This window comes from Nilaparvata lugens, chromosome 12 (assembly GCF_014356525.2).
Source record: "Nilaparvata lugens isolate BPH chromosome 12, ASM1435652v1, whole genome shotgun sequence".
NCBI classification, from domain to species: Eukaryota; Metazoa; Arthropoda; class Insecta; order Hemiptera; family Delphacidae; genus Nilaparvata; species Nilaparvata lugens.
In genome coordinates this window covers 3133476-3151043 of record NC_052515.1, presented here as the reverse complement: position 1 = coordinate 3151043, position 17568 = coordinate 3133476, and the positions used below count along the sequence as shown (strand labels likewise).

At 36.7% G+C, this 17568-nt stretch overlaps 1 protein-coding gene across 7 annotated transcripts in view; it reads left to right on the top strand.

Moving 5' to 3' along the window:
- Positions 1–17130, top strand: part of LOC111054155 — a 43486-nt gene extending 26356 nt beyond the window's left edge. For 4 of the 7 annotated variants that reach the window (XM_039438673.1, XM_039438672.1, XM_039438670.1 and 1 more), the window contains 4 exons: positions 1887–2188; positions 3507–3692; positions 5111–5280; positions 6348–7826. In XM_039438673.1, the coding sequence (XP_039294607.1) occupies positions 1887–2188; positions 3507–3692; positions 5111–5280; positions 6348–7729 (2040 nt within the window). In that variant the 3' untranslated portion in view covers positions 7730–7826. Of the gene's footprint in view, positions 1–1886; positions 2189–3506; positions 3693–5110; positions 5281–6347; positions 7827–12074; positions 13771–15569 lie in introns of those variants that run through there. The other 3 variants (XM_039438671.1, XM_039438675.1, XM_039438676.1) reach the window with 2 other exon arrangements.
- Positions 17131–17568: the final 438 nt, after the last annotated feature.

The window sequence follows — 17568 nt, the reverse complement described above, 5'->3', positions numbered from 1 at the left end:
TAATAATCCATATGCAAAATTTCAAGTTGATCAGTCCAGTAGTTCAGATGTGATGATGAGTCAAACATAATTTCCCTATCCCGAACGTGTATAAGCCAGTTCTTTCCTTTATTATAGTTGACCGAGCGAAGTGAGGTCTAAGATTCAAGTCGACGGTTTTGCATTTCTCTTCATGTTTATGCTTATTTTTATGTTCCGCATTTACAGCGAAACGCAGCAATAGATTTTCATGAAATTTGACAGGTATATTCCTTTTTGAATTTCGCGTCGACGAATACATATGGTTTTTTTGAAATTTTGCATTTTAAGGATAATACAAAAGGAAAAGGAGTCTCCTTTGAACGCCAATGTTACCGTAAAAACCAGACTTTATAATATTCATCATAAATCAGCTGTCTAATATAATACTACCTGTTCAAAAACATCGAACATCTTGAAAATGTATCTTTCCATCAACGTTAGTAGACAGTTGACTATAATATTACCCGTTCAAAAACATCGAACATCTTGAAATGTATCTTTCCATCAATGTTGTAGACAGTTGCAGTCAGACCTGATAACAGCGCTCACACTCACATTCCGGGACGACACGTTACGGGTTGATAGGTCAGATAGCTCTTTGTTTATTTAGGATTTTTTCTAGACATTTTAAATTGATAAATTATTTATTAAGTTTTGAGAAAACATAACAACAGGTCAATGTAACTTACTGAGCGCGAGGTCTACTGTACACAGAACTACTAGTTATAGTATAGATAAGAGTTGAAGCATAGACTTAACCAAGATTCAAGCATACTTTTGTGAAAAATAGAAGAGTTTATAACGTTGGTATTTTTGTAACTGGAAGAAAAATTGCGATTTTACGAACTTCAAGCATAGTCTACTTTTTGGAAAATAGAAGAGTTAAAGTATAGACTTGAGTCAAGCATACTTTCATGAACATACTATCAGGTACCCCGTGCTCCGCAAGGGTCCATATTCAAACTTGACATAATTAAATCTTGAAGAATTTAAAACAGACCTATAAACATCCTCGGTTAATTAATAATCCATATGCAAAATTTCAAGTTGATCAGTCCAGTAGTTCAGATGTGATGATGAGTCAAACATAATTTCCCTATCCCGAACGTGTATAAGCCAGTTCTTTCCTTTATTATAGTTGACCGAGCGAAGTGAGGTCTAAGATTCAAGTCGACGGTTTTGCATTTCTCTTCATGTTTATGCTTATTTTTATGTTCCGCATTTACAGCGAAACGCAGCAATAGATTTTCATGAAATTTGACAGGTATATTCCTTTTTGAATTTCGCGTCGACGAATACATATGGTTTTTTTGAAATTTTGCATTTTAAGGATAATACAAAAGGAAAAGGAGTCTCCTTTGAACGCCAATGTTACCCAGACTTTATAATATTCATCATAAATCAGCTGTCTAATATAATACTACCTGTTCAAAAACATCGAACATCTTGAAAATGTATCTTTCCATCAATGTTGTAGACAGTTGCAGTCAGACCTGATAACAGCGCTCACACTCACATTCCGGGACGACACGTTACGGGTTGATAGGTCAGATAGCTCTTTGTTTATTTAGGATTTTTTCTAGACATTTTAAATTGATAAATTATTTATTAAGTTTTGAGAAAACATAACAACAGGTCAATGTAACTTACTGAGCGCGAGGTCTACTGTACACAGAACTACTAGTTATAGTATAGATAAGAGTTGAAGCATAGACTTAACCAAGATTCAAGCTTACTTTTATGAAAAATATGAGAGTTCAAAACTTTGATATCTTTTCAACTGATAGGACTATTTTAAATCTAGGAACTTCGAGCATACTGCTATGAAGAATAGGAGAGTTTATAACGTTTTTATTTCTGTGCAGCTACTGGAAATGACTCGGGAACTGATCGAGTTGACTGAAAAAAAGCATGCCGGAGGAGATAGCACCGGTGAATGTCCTCTGCCTCCTGTATCAACGAACGTATCAGCTGATCTGAAGGAATACTGTGCCTCCCAATCAATTCCCAAGTTTGGGGCACATGTTTACTATGCTGTCTCCAATGAGCCAATCCAGATGTGGTCAAAGTCACCCAACTGTGTGTACCCGGCTATTTCCGATGTTCCAAATCCTCTGCAATGGGAACTCACACTGTCCAAACTTACTGATCATGTGCTTGAGAAACAGTAAGTTACAATAACTATCGTTATACTGCCCTATTACTTACTTTGATCATGTGCTCGAAAAATAATAAGTGGAAATAATTATACTATATTATTATTATTAAACGAAAATCCAAATTAAATGCTGTAATTCTCCCCGAAGACTTCTGCTACGGCAAATATTGACAACAGGGTAAACAGATAGATGGAAATTCGATGAGCGCTACTATTCAAAAATTATTTGTCAGCCCGGGAATCGAACTCAGTACCTCCTAATTGCCGGTCAGGAATGCTTACCCTTACACCAAATTGACAATCTCCGGATAGCAGCGCTCATTTTATACGAAGCCATAGCGGCCAGCCAGTCTACAGATGGAAATTACTGAGATGTTGCAATTATTCAAAATAATATTTCCATCGATCTGTTCACCCTGTTGTCAATATTTGCAGTAACAGAAGTCTTCGAGGTAAATTACAGCATTTAATTTGGATTTTCGTTTAATAATAATAATCAATTCATTAGCATTTGAATAATTGAAATATCTCAGTAATTTCAAGGGTAAGCATTCCTGACCGGCAATTAGGAGGTACTGGGTTCGATTCCCGGGCTGACAAATAATTTTTGAATAGTAGCGCTCATCAAATCTATCTGTTTACCCTGTTGTCAATATTTGCAGTAGCAGAAGTCTTCGGGGTGAATTACAGCATTTAATTTGTATTTTTGTTTTATAATAATAGTTAATTCATTAGCATTTGAATAATTGCAATATCTCAGTAATTTCCATCTGAATTATACTATACTGTACTCTAATTGGTTGCTCAGATATTTTTTACTGTACACAAAATTGAGGGAGGTATCCCCAGTTGCACAAGAGCCGGTTAAATTTTAATTGTCATTAATTTTACGAGAACCAATCAGCGAAGCCTTAATTTCAAAAAAGTACGGTAGTACTGATTGGTCCTTGTAAATTAGTCACGATAGAATTTTAACCGGCTTTGGTGCAACCAGGCCTCAACTATAATTTTATGCATGCAGAGAACGGTGTTTCACTAGAATAAATAGAAAGTCTTTAATTGATAGAAAAATCCCACAATGATATGAAATTAATTATATTTTATTTGTTGTAAAGTGCTATAAGCTGTTCATACAAATGGGATCATTAAAAAAAGGAAAAATTGGCACTTCCAATTGTGGCGTTTCCTACGAAACAAAATATAATCGTGGCGTTTCCTACGAAAAACTGCTATCTGGATTCTTGATGCTTTACTCTAGTGTAAAATGTATGCAATGAGATATCGATTGATTGATTGCTTGTTTGATTGATTGATTGATGCTTTTCAGGGCGGAGGCGGAACGTTTGGCGGCCGAAGCAGCCCACGATGATAAGACTGAAGAGAAGGACAATACCCAGGTGTTGCCTATGATTGATGTGGCGGTTTGCAATGCACCTGGTTCAAACCGGTTCAAGTGGAAGCCTGACTCCATCCTCACCCTCCATCAGAACTATGACTTCTCCGATGTCGGAGTGTGAGTACTTCTGTCATTAATCCATACTAATTAAAAATTTATTAATTGCCGGCCGGGTTGGTCTTGTGGTAAGCCAGTAACACACACATCGATTTTTGGACGTACGATTTTTTGCCGTCCTCATGAATTCTATCAGATTAAACAGATGATGATGATGTTTGTCAAGTTTTGTTTAATCTGTTAGACTTCATAAGGACGGCAATACCAAGATAGCGGTGGGTTGACGATGATGAGGATTTGCGAAGACTGGGTGTAAGAAGATGGAGAAGAACAGCAGAACGTCGAGAGGGATGGAAGGATGTGGATGTGAAGGCTAAGGCTCTACATGGGCTGTAGTGCCAATAATGATGATGATGATGATGATGAATAAATTGAACCACCAAAAATCGATCTGTGTGTAACTGGCTGTAAGGAGCGTTACAAACTTAGGTCCGCTAGCACCTCCTGGTTCGTGGGTTCGAATCACGCTGATGGCTTGGACGTTTGAACATCTCATCAACACACTACCTAAGAACAAGCAAAATGCTCATGTGAGCATGCTCATGCTCATGCTCAAGCTTATCCGCAATGGAAAGGAGCTATTGTTAATTCCTTATTGATCCTTATTATACAGAGCTCCAGAGCTCCAATCCGCTACTTTTGGAGATATCACCCCCATTTTAAAGGAATTCGAAAAAATACGAGAACAGTGGTTCTCTAATCACAGTTAATGAGTAATTCAGTGAATTATACATTTAAATTTTATAGATTGAATATCATTTCAACTCTAATTTGAAGTCTTGGAACCTTGTAGAGTGATTGGTACTAGACTGATTGCCGTCCAATGCAAAGCTATTCGGTACGTGGTTGCCATGGCGACGTTTAAGAATAGGTGTATTCTCTTGAATATCAATTATTTATTGTTCTATCTCGGCTCTAGGAACATTGTGTATAAAGGTGTGTTCACATTGAATGCGTTTAGCAAGTGCACGCTTGGTTATGCATGACCAAGCGTGCAGATGAGAAACAAAATATGGAAAGAGCAATAAGGAACACTCACACTGGACGAGTGCACTTGCTGGTTGCAGCTACATGCAAGTCACAACGTGTTTCATTGGCGTTTTACATATTTTGTTTTTCGGCTCATGCATGAACTGACGTGCACTTGCACATATACGAATTAAATGTGATCACACCCTTATGCTCAACATTAAAAATGTGTATGGTTTTTAGAACCATATTAAATTTATGCTCAGTATTATGTTCTCGATAATAGTATATTTTTTTAAAATTTTGATGCTTATTTTCTCGTGTTATATTAATTATCGAATCGAGTTCTCAATATTATACATTTCTGTCCAATTTCGGTACTCAATTTTAGAGTAATTATTAAATCACAAAATATGTTCTTAACTATCAATTTCTGTGTGATTTTGCAGTGCCGAAGACCTGGAAGTGCAAGGCAAATGGCAACTGGAGCTTGACGAAATGGCTTTCAGCATTTTGGACCACAGCCTACCAGGCAGACAGAGGGTGGTGGTTAGAGACCCCTACTACAAGGGGTTGCCTCCTGATATCGCTGAGAGGAGGAATCATGGAGTTATCGATGGTATTTATTCATTTATTCACTAAAAATACATAGAATGTAATCACAGAGATGTTGAAACAGCTGTTTGTCAGTGGTACAAACATAAAATAAATTGAAAGTAATCATCTGCCTAAAGCTGCGTACAGGCGTATGTGTCACAAACACACTCATTTCACATTTCATCAGCTGTGTTTTTATATTTTTTCACCTTACTATTTCTGTACAAATACAGATAAAATCAGCTGATAAAAAGTTAGTAAAATGCGCGTGTTCGTGGCGTTCAAGTCTGTACGCAGCTCAACATGCCCGGTCTTACCAAGCTCGGACAAGCTCTCGGTATTCGAGATACTTGTTTCGGTTGTTAGACCATTATCAATATCTAGTAATAATAAACATCGTACGGCTTTTATTGGTGGGGAGTCACTGGCGGAATCAATAACTAGTAAACTGAAAGCTTAATCATTAAGCAGCAGAATATTATAGTGTGGGTGAAGCGCTATGATTGGCTATTAGCTGTCGACCAATAAAGGCTGAGCTCGACTGTCATTGGCCGAGCGGCTAGACACGCTTTTGTCTAGTCTGTCATGAAAGAAGAATGCACAGAAATCCGCATGGATGAAGTTATCTGAGAATGAAATTCTTCATCAATTCAACAATTAGGAGGAGCTGTTTAGAACTGACTAGTTCCATATTTCTGATATAATTGGCATCACACTTATTTGCTGGCCTAATAATTAAAAAATTGTAAGAGATTAGTTAAAATTGAGCCTTGTCATGAAGGAAGAATGCACAGAAATCCGCACGGATAAAGTTATCTGAGAATGAAATTCTTCATCAATTTAACAATTAGGAGGAGCTGTTTAGAACTGACTAGTTCCATATTTCTGATATTATTGGCATCACATTTATTTGCTGGCCTTATAATTAAAAAATTGTAACAGATAAGTTAGAAATTGTGCCTTGTGATGAAGGAAGAATAATTGTGGTTGATGAATCCAAAAAATTGAGTTTGAGAATAATATTGATTGTGAATGATGAGTCAGTAAATGGAGGTTGAGACTAATGTTGGCCATTTACTCCTGTTACAGAAGTGGAAGTCGAATCTACATCTTCGAGCGAGATGGATTCCATGATGGATAGCCAGCAAATAAGTGCCATGTCAGCAAAAAAGAATTTGTTCACTGGAAAGTTCAAAGACGTTGGAGCGGTGGCTCAGCAATATCTGTCGGCCAACAGCGATTTCCAGTATGGAATCCACTATGATGAAACAGTTGGTGATTTCCGGTGTGGTAAATTCCCCATGTTTTTCGAGGGAGACGACGTGGTTATAGATTACTACGGGGAAGCTTTGAAGGTTAAAGGATCGGTGGGGATGTGGAGGCTGCTAACCCAGGATGTGACGTCAGTTGGAGAGCAAGTCATCTACACAGATGAGGAATGGATGCTGTATATGGAGCTTCTGATGAGATCTAATGAGGTATTTGAAGAGGAGAAGGCAGAAATTGCAAAGTTTAATGCTCCTGGAGGTGGTAAATGTGTAAAGAAGATGAAGTGTTGTTGCTGTGGGAAATCTAAGAAGAAAACCGTCAAGGGTCCCGGAGGGTGTGATGGTGGAAGACAAGGTCCTGGGGGATTCCATGGGTATGAAGGTAACCAAGGAGGTCCTGGGGGATTCCAAGGAGGTCCCGGAGGATTCAATCCATGCGGTGTGGGCCAAGACGACATAACTGCCACCTACTTTGGTTTAGGTGCATTGAGAGACAAGGCAGCCGAATATCTACCAAGTTGGCCCAAGTTGGAGTGGCCCAAACTGAGAATCGGTCTCCCCAACCTGGGTATGCCCAGTTGGCCCAGCTGGCCCAGTTGGTTGAAGATGCCCAGTCTGGGTTTCTCCTTCCCCGACCTGGGTTTCCTGAAGTTTTGGAAGGTGTTCGAGAAACCGGAGACGCTCTACCTGAAAGCTCTAGACTATTTGATTCGTCGCCTACTTGACGTGGAAAACTTGCGGAAGGCTTCCAAACTTTACTGTGTGGCCACTGCAAACTGTCTGGTATACTGGATCATAGAGTATATGATAGCCTTGATGGGAACAGACGGTGGTATTAAAAAGTGTTTGGATTGGTCAATGATCAACGAACCGCTAATCATGGCCTGTGATCTGCTCAACAAAATTGTCTACGAATTGAAACTGGGTCCTCCCGGTGAAGAGAAACCCGTCTGTGATTTGCAGAAAATATTTGAGAACCAAGCTTGTTCTCTTGAAGAAAAACAGAAGTATGAGGAGTTTATGAAGGAGGATGACAAGTTCCTAGAGGATTTGAAAAATGGCGTCCTTGCCTTGGGCAGAATATTTGCTGATGATGCCTCGTATTTTGAGAAGGCCGGTGCTCTCGTAACTTTGTCAAGAATAGGGTTTAGCGCGGCTCTCAAGGCAGGAGTGGATTTTATCAGGTACCTCTTCAACTGGTGAGGAAACTTCATACGAGAAAACTCACTCTAGTTCGAGTTTCAATGAAACTACTTTACTAGGAAGGAATACTCAATCTATGATAGGATCTACTATAATGGAAAGAATACTTAAAATATATTTTGAACTTGGAAAACTTTGGATAACCTCCATGGATTAATTTAGCTTCGCAATATGGATACCTTCACAATAATTTCTTGCAATGGATGAGAGAAATGTATTCAAACTAAACACTACTATTCATAATTGAAGAATAAAACACTTTTTATTTCAAACAAGAATTCGATTTTTTTTTATTTATTCAAGTAAGTTACAATATATTCTGGTTTATACACGAGTTTACAATAAATTACAGTATATCAGCTAATTGTGCAACAAATTTCACATATTATGAAAACTTATTAATTACAATGAAGATTGAATGCAACATTAGAATATTGATAATATAGTATTGTAATGTTACTACATAAATCGGCGGTGTTTCAACAATGAATAAATGATAATTTCAATGAACTGAATGATTTATGAGTAGAGTTATAGTAAATTATAAGTTGAATACTACCAGCTAATAAATACTACATACTCAGAATAAATACTCAAGCTCAATATAAATAATAGCCTACTATATGCTCGTAACTATTTATTGAAGAATGGACAACTTATTCATTTGAAACAAGTATTGTACTGAATGATTTATCAATAGTTATAGAGAATAGTCAAATAGATTCATCAATACGTTCCAAACTGAAAACTACAAGCTTTTCACTAATATACATCAAATCACAAATTAAGATGAATAATAATCTTAGAAGTAATATTTCTCAGGCCACCCACTAAAGTTGAGTTCCATAGTTGAATTTCGATTGAGGACAGTCGAAAACCGGAACTTTTTTATCGGAAAACTGAATGGAAAATGATTGGAAACCAGAAAGTTAGTGCTAATCGCTTCAGGTGTGCAGTATTTTGTGTGCACCTTATATTAATTCTTCACGGATTTATTTATTATTTTACAAAGGCGACTTTCTAGAAGTATTTTAAGCCTAGGTGATGATGATGGGATGAATGATAATACAATGGAGGTAGAGTTATGAATGAATAAAAATTATAGGTTATGTAAATAAATAAATTAATTAGTAGTAAATTATATCTACTTGAATTGATTTGAGTCCACTTTTCAGTCCAGAAATAAATAAACTATAAATTTTGAATTTGATTTGATTAAAAACTAAATACAATAGAATGATTACATCTTTAGTAATCGGTCGTTACGGGTCAGTTTCTAGGAAACGCTGGTATATTGTACACCCTATCAGTGTCTTATCAGTCGAAAATGTCCGGCAAAACGTATCCTTTGCGATGACCTTACAGAGAGGAAGCTGGTGATGGCAACTCAATGCTCACTTAGATTGCAAGCTTTGACGACATACATAATAAATATCTTAAAATGTATGTAGTATGTGGGATGAAATGTTGAAGCGAATGTTAGGTGACAGTAACGTGATTAAGTAGCAAGTATAACGTGGAAACTAGAGTTGCTTCAGTTTTTGTTGCGTTGCTATCACCGACAGCAGCTTGCACCTACTTATCAATCAAGGTGATAGCAACGGGACTATAAAAAATAACGTGATAACTGGAGTTGCTCCAGTTTTTGTTGCGTTGCTATCACTGACAGCAGCTTGCACCTACTTATCAACCAAGGTGATAGCAACGGGACTATAAAAAATAACGTGATAACTGGAGTTGCTCGAGTTTTTGTTGCGTTGCTATCACCGACAGCAGCTTGCACCTACTTATCAACCAAGGTGATAGCAAGGGGACTATAAAAAATAACGTGATAACTGGAGATGCTCCAGTTTTTGTTGCGTTGCTATCACCGACAGCAGCTTGCACCTACTTATCAACCAAGGTGATAGCAACGGGACTATAAAAAATAACGTGATAACTGGAGTTGCTATCACTGACAGCAGCTTGCACCTACTTATCAACCAAGGTGATAGCAACGGGACTATAAAAAATAACGTGATAACTGGAGTTGCTCCAGTTTGTGTTGCGTTGCTATCACCAGTTGCTTTCTGTATGTAGACAGCCTTATTAATACTGTAACTAGAAGATGTTTGACTAGGTAGCTTCTATTTCTAATTTGAGAACTACTAGTAAACCCCATTAATCCCTCTACTATTTAAATTTTTGAACTTGAAACTTCGCAACATATAACTTCTTAGAGTAATATAATTGAAGCTTCGAGGAAACCGACACAGGATAAGGTCTGCCGCAAAGTAGACCCACGCGAACCCACGCCACTCCAACCCACGTCGTGGGATGTTTTGTGAACCATTGCTAAGCTTCTTCAGACATCTCTGTAATGCATGCAATGAATAATCCACTTGTCAGCTGATTACGAATAATTCTATACCAATAGCTTACAAAACATCCCACGACGTGGGTTCGCGTGGATTAGCGTGGGTCTACTTTGCTGCGGCGGGCCTAAGGAAGGAACTCAGGCTGTGAAACGATTCTAAAGCCGATTTCAATACAATAATTCTCCATTGTCATATCCAGTATACAAAAATAAGCTATAAGATCATTGTGGAAGAGCAACTGTAAAAGATTTTCCAATGAGATTCGTTGTAGAATATTAAAACTGATATTACAATAATTATAATCCACAGATGGAAATTACTGAGATATTGCAATTATTCAAATGCTAATGAATCAACAACTATTATTAAACGAAAATCCAAATTAAATGCTGTAGTTTCCTGGCTAACAAATGATTTTTGAACAGTAGCGCTCATCGAATTTCCATCTAGCTGTTTACCCTGTTGTCAATATTTGCAGTAGCAGAAGTCTTCGGAGTGAATTACAGCATTTAATTTGGATTTTTGTTTAATAATAATTATTAATTATAATCGTTTCGCGCGTCGGTGTGAGCAAGGTTACATATGGAATTAATTACATATAAATACTATGTTGTTAATCATGCAATAACCAGGAGATGAGAAAAAAGTTTACATTCATGCTGTTTTCATTGGAATATTATTGTATTAGAAGTATTCTTGTCAAAATAATTATTGTCAAGCGGGTATTGTTTCATTGATAAGAACTTTGTACCAAGCATCTCTGATCTTTGGTAGAGAGTTAGTGGGGAGGATATTTTTAATATTCTTTCCGAAGAATGGACATTGATATGTCCAAAGCTCCGCCAATTTATGTAAATGCATAACAATATAATTATCTATAGTTATTATATTACAAATTACTTTTTCATATCATATACAGTTCAATAATTATTTTCTTAGTCTATATTATGTAAATTCATCTATAATTTTGCTGTATTGTAAGCTATTGTATATAAGTGTATAAGCCAGTATATATTGTAATCTAGATAAATAAAGTACTCAATCAATCAATCACGAAACATTCTTTGACATGATTTATTTCGAACTTTGAGAATTGATTGAATTAGAAACATTGATGTAATTTATTAAGAGTATAGAATCGTTTCTCATCAACTCCACAACCTATAAACAAAGGATTGGTTATGAAAATTGAACTGAATAGGTACCGGACCAAGCTGGAGTCAAAGATTTGCACTATGGCATTTTATCAATTACATCTTTTTATTACCTTCTCACCTTATTCTTAGTGTCAATCTAACCAAATTGTTAAGAGCACCTGAAGTCTCTCAATATGTCTCCACATTATTACCGAAATTAAATGGCACGGTGGTCTGGTTTAGTAGTCCTATGTACTGCTACCTCCAGATAGATATTTAGATCAGCGGTCCTGGATACGGTACATAGAAACACCACTCTCTTTTGAATGTCATAAAAGTATGCATAATGCTGACTTGGCTGTGAATAAGTCACCAAATTATAAATAAATAGATAAATGTTTATTCCCCCCCCCACAAAAAAAACCTAAAACTACTACATCAATAATTACAAAAAATATTAGATAAATTACAATTGCAATAGTTAGTTAGAATAAAATTACTTATAATGTATCTTTTATATTTTTAGTGTTTTCTGTGTGGAAATTGACCTACTCCACTATGGCATACCATGTTCTAGAGTAGGTTGTAATTATCACGATAGTTATCTTATAATTAGAGTGTTTATTCTAAATTAGGGTTCGAAGCAGTTTGGGCTGATATGCCTGGTGCTTTCAACCGGATTATATGTTGTATTTTCAATACCGCAAATAAATAAAACTGACTACATTTTGGAATCTTATCAATTTTTCAAAATATTTAAAGATATCATATAACAACCTACTAGTCGTCTTTTTGAGAACAGAGATAGTTTTGAGAACTTTACAGTAGTAAAGTTTTTACTTCCTTTTACAGACGTGGAAGTTGAAACGTCAAGCTCTTCGAGTGGAACTGAATCCATTCCCGAGGCAAATGAAGGAGATTCCAGAATTCCACCCTCAAAATCTGACCCTGTGAACAAAAATATTGAAAAATGCTGTAAATGTGGCAAAAGAAAACGATCTTCTAAGAGGAGACCCTCAGATCCATTGGTGCCGAGTGGGAAACGCTGTTCAAAGGTGGAGATCGCAAAATTCAATGCAAATGGTTGGGGGTGGAAGTTGGGAGGGGGAGGAATCAAGGTTCCCGATTTTGGTTTGGGAAAATATTTTGAACCTCCTAAGCTTCCCACTTTAGACATGGGGTTCAACTGGCCCAAACTGGAGCTGGGCGCCGAAAACTCTGGGTTAGGTTCGGGGGGACTGTCCTCGTTCCCTGGGCTTGAAGACTTGCGCTCCAAGGATTGGTTTCAGTCTCGTGAAGGTGTTCATATCAAGGAGTTGGATGATCTTTTGATCAAGTTTATGATGTTGGTGGGTACGGGAGAGTCTGGGAGGGAAGATAGGTTGCTCCTAACGGCTCGTCTCATCTCCAATATGATTGCCATCATAGGAAAACCTGAAGGATGGGCGAAGTTCGTAGTTTGGCTACTTATCAACCAACAACTGGCCGGGTTAGTGGCGTTCTACAACTACATAATAAACGACCTAAACACAGAACTCCACATCCCGGGAACAAACTTCTGTGGACCTGGCACCCAGCTAGAGCAGAGAATGCATCAGAAAGGGAATCACCCCTCAGATGAAGCATGCAAGAAGCATGACTTGGCCTACAGGTTGTATTCTGAAAGCGAGCCCAGGATGCTAGCTGACATCGAGCTTGGCTTGACCGCATTGAAACGACTGCTGAGTCTCGATGCTTCGGCCTTGGAGAGATTTGCTGGCATGATATTGGTGCCAGGAATGTCGTTGAAGATTTTCATTGAATTCTGTATCAGTTTTTCGAGGGATTATTTGGGAGTTGGCTGAGCGGAAACCAAGAATTAATAGCAGAATAGAATGAACACAGGAAGAATGATTTACTATCCAAGTTCACACACAGTACAATATATTGACAACACTCATTTACTGCTTGCTTAATAGAGGAAGAATATGATGGAAGTTGGATTAGATTTTCAAATGTTAAGGAATTCTCCTGCTCAAGCTTACTGCCTTCGTATCAAACTTGCTTTTGACAAATTGAAATTCGAAAACAAAATCTTAACAAATATATTTTTAAAATGTTGAAACTTTTATTCAAAGCATTAAAAAATGTTGTAACTCACATGAAATTAACTGTCAAAACTTTGAAAGTCACTAACCCATGCTCTTTGAAGAGTAAAGCTGCGTTTACACCAAAGTTATTAACAAAATGTTAATACCTTAATCCTTATAGATTCTATTAGATTGAACGGAAATTGACAAACTCATATGTTCATCATGTGTATTATAAGTTATGTTCAATCTAATAGAATCTACGAGGATTAAGCTATTAACATTTTGTTAATAACTTTGGTGTAAACGCAGCTTAAGATATCACTAACTTGATAAAAATTATCACATTTCTCAAACAAATAAGTTGATATTGATTATTCATGTTTGAAATTTGAACTTTGTAAAAATGACTAAATATAAATTACCAATTTACATTTGATTTCTTTTCTTCACAATATGTACCTTGAAAATTATTAAATCTATGGAGAAACATAAAGACTTTTATGATTTTCAGTTTACTATCTGATATATTAATATGCTTCTTGTTCTCTTATCAAATTATCAAAGCACACCAAGTACTTGCTGCACTTGCTGTCATTACCCACTGCCAATTATATCTATGATTGCAAATTTTCATTAATAATTATTCCAATGATTATTAATGTCACGTATTGTGTCATCCATGATCAAGTAATTGGCTGATACCTTTGAAACCGTATTATTTTAATAATATTGCTCGTAAAACCCCTTCAATGTACTCCATAGTGATAATTTCTGAATAATATGCTTTCATTTGAAATCCATGTTTGTTTTTGGTTTTTGAGTTTCATCTGCTCAGCAAAAATCGAATAAAATAAGTACTGTGGGAATTGCTCATTCATTGACTCAGTTAAGCTGGGTTTAAACCAGAGCTATTAACAAAATGTTAATAACTTAATCCTTATAGATTCTAATGCATTGAACGGAACTTGACAAACACATAAGTTCATCATGTGTATGATAAGTTATGTTCAATCTAATAGAATCTATAAGGATTAAGTTATTAACATTTTGTTAATAATTTTGGTGTAAACGCAGCTTTAGAATGTTAACACGAACAACATGAGATTTTTTTAAAATTGTAATTTACTATGTTTTTGTGAAAAGGAATAAAAATAAATTTTCATTTTCATTTTTCAGTTGAAAAACAACTACAAAGAGATAATAATAACTTGCCTTTCAATAAATTTCTGTTCTACATCAGCAAATCACAAATACCATTATTTCTCATGGGAGTGTTCACACATTTGCTCAATTAGAATGTTACCTATATTAACGGTTTTGATGATCATATTTGGTTTTCTCTGGTGTCGTTAGTCTCGGCCAATAGTAGTAGAGCTCAACCTCCATTGGTCGACAGCTAATGACCAATTGTAGAGCTTCACCCGTATTCTGCTGCTCGATGTTCAAACTTTCAGTTTACTAGAGATTGATAATAGTGTATAACAACCGAAACTAGTATCTCAAATAATTGTTGCAATAACTTAGAGGTTTTGAACCAATATCAAGTCGTTTCCATTGAATTAGAATGTGTGAGATCTTATATACAAGACAATGGTATTTTATTTCCATAAACTGGAAGCTTGTGTATTTGAATCATTCTCGCATTGGGACGATACTTTCTCCTAAAAGTTTGATTCAGTGACTGTCTGTCGATATTGATTTATTCCTGACAAGTGGATCTAATTATGCATTAAGTTAATTAGAATTTGAACAAATGCAATCTCTAATTTAATTCCATCTGTAGACTGGTTGGCTTCATATAAAATGAGCACTACTATCCTGAAATTGTCAGTTTGGTGTAAGGGTAAGCATTCCTGACTAGCAATTATGAGGTACCCGGTTCGATTTTCGGGCTGGCAAATAATTTTTGGATAGTGGTTCTCATCGAATTTCCATCTAGAATCAAAAACCAATATACTGTTAACCCTGTCTAGCTGTTAACCCTGTTGTTAATATTTGCAGTAGCAGAAGTCTTCGGGGTGATTTACAGCATTTAATCAGGATTTTCGTTGAATAATAATTATGTATTTTCATTTGATTTGATCATGAATAGAAAACATGAATAAATTTTGAATTATCTAACAATGACTATAACCGTACGTTGTGAGATATTTTATGATGATACATGAATTCCATTCCTTTTTACTCTTCAATTACTTTTACTATTCTCCCTCACTAGTTACTATTTCTATTGGAAAGAATGGAAATAAGTTTCAGACCTTACTTCCTGTTACAGAAGTGGAAGTCGAATCATCGAGCTCTTCAAGTGGATTGGAATCCTCTGCTGGAGAGAGAGGATCCAAAACTGAAACTTCCAACTCTCCACCCTCACAAACTGGGACCAACACTAAACAATCTGGATGTTGCAGGAAATCATCTTCAAATATCGCTACATTCAGCTACACTGCAACTTCAGACAATTTGGGACCACTTGCCAACAAGTATTTGACTTCCAATAAAGATTTCAAATTCGGAATCCACTACGGGCAGGAGGGGCAGATCATGGTGGGGCCATGTCCCGCGGCTGTAGACGGGGACGACATTTTGGTAGATTTTGGGGATGGTGAGATGGCGAGGTACAAGGCCACAGAAGGGGTATGGAGGTTGTTGACCCAGGACCAGAGTTACTTCAATGAGGAGACCTATTACAGTGACACAGATTGGGTGCTTTTTATGGAGATCCTCATAAGGGCGAACGAGGATTTAAAGAAGGAGATAGAGGAACAGAACCCTGAACAGTTGAATACATGCGCAGGGATAGCCTTGTTCAGTTCAGAAGGGTGGGGTTGGACTAGTTGGATACCGGAGCTGAGTTGGACCAAGTTCAAGGAGTGGGCCAAGGAAAAACTCTTCAGCATTCCCATACCAACATTAGGTTTATCTTGGCCTGAGTTTAAACTGGGTGTTCCTAACCTGGGTTTGAGCATGGATATGCTACCAACCATCCCCGGACTTGAGTACCTGAAGTTTTGGAAGTGGTTCCAGACGACTGAGGCTCTGTATCTAAAGGAATTGGATGACAATTTGAAGAGGTTTATCAGTTTGAAGATGTCAGATGATGAAGAAAATAAAAAGCTGAGAGCTGATGTTGCAGTGGCAATTCTGGAGCGTGTGGTAGCGATCATCGGGCAACCGGGAGGTTGGGCAACGATCATCCTATGGTGTCTCATCAACCAACCATTACTAAAATTCGCTGCGTTCTCCAGTTACGTCCTAAACGACATGAACTATGAACTCCACATCCCGGGAACAGACTTCTGTGGCCCTGGTACCCAGCTTTATGAGAGGTTAGCTCAAGGTCAGATGGGGCAACACCCCACGGATCAGCTATGCATGAAACATGACCTGTTCTATCGGTTGCATCCCGATGGTAACGAGAGGATGAAGGCTGATATAAGGCTTGGGTTGATGGCTATGTTGAGACTGGTGAGTCTTGATGCTTCCATCATGGAGAGGTTTGCTGGTATATTGATTGTGCCCGGGATGACCTTGAAAGTGCTGGTAGAGTATTGTATCACATTCATGGCAGATTATTTGGGCATTGATGTCAAGGAACTGAATGAAGAAGTTCAATTAGAATAAATTCAATAATATTTGAAAGATTACCAAAGTTGAAAGTATTTTCATGTCAATTACATTTCAGCAATCCATATAAATCACTATACATGAACATTCAAATCTTTATCTCAAGTTTCTTTCTCTTATTTTAGTTATTTTTTTGGATTCCATGGAAGACTGGGAGTTTGATCAGGTACCTAATTTTATTTGGAATAAAGTAATCCATATTTAATGAATTTTCAAATTTCTATGGTAGTAGAATTGTTTCAAGTGAATAATGATTGAACCCAGAGTTTCCAAGAGTAGAGTTCAGGAAAAGATTTTTCCACATAAAAAGAGGATTTTATGAAAAGAGAGGAGACCATTACACATTGCTGATCATCTGGGGAGTAAAATGTGACAAGGTAGGTGATTATGTGATTAACATTGCATAAAGAATAATTATGTTTATGGAATACTTTTAATTCCAAATCATAATTTTGTGGGAGTGTCTCAGATTGCGAGATTTTAATTTTTCTAGAGTAAACATAATCTAAAAGGTTTTGTTCAATCATGTTTTAAATGTAAAGAAAAGGTTATGGAGGTTGAGTTTTTACCGCACTTGTGAATGATTGCCCCATTTTGTATCAAGTTATAGCGTATACTCAATTTATTATTATTTTATTTAATAAAAGAAA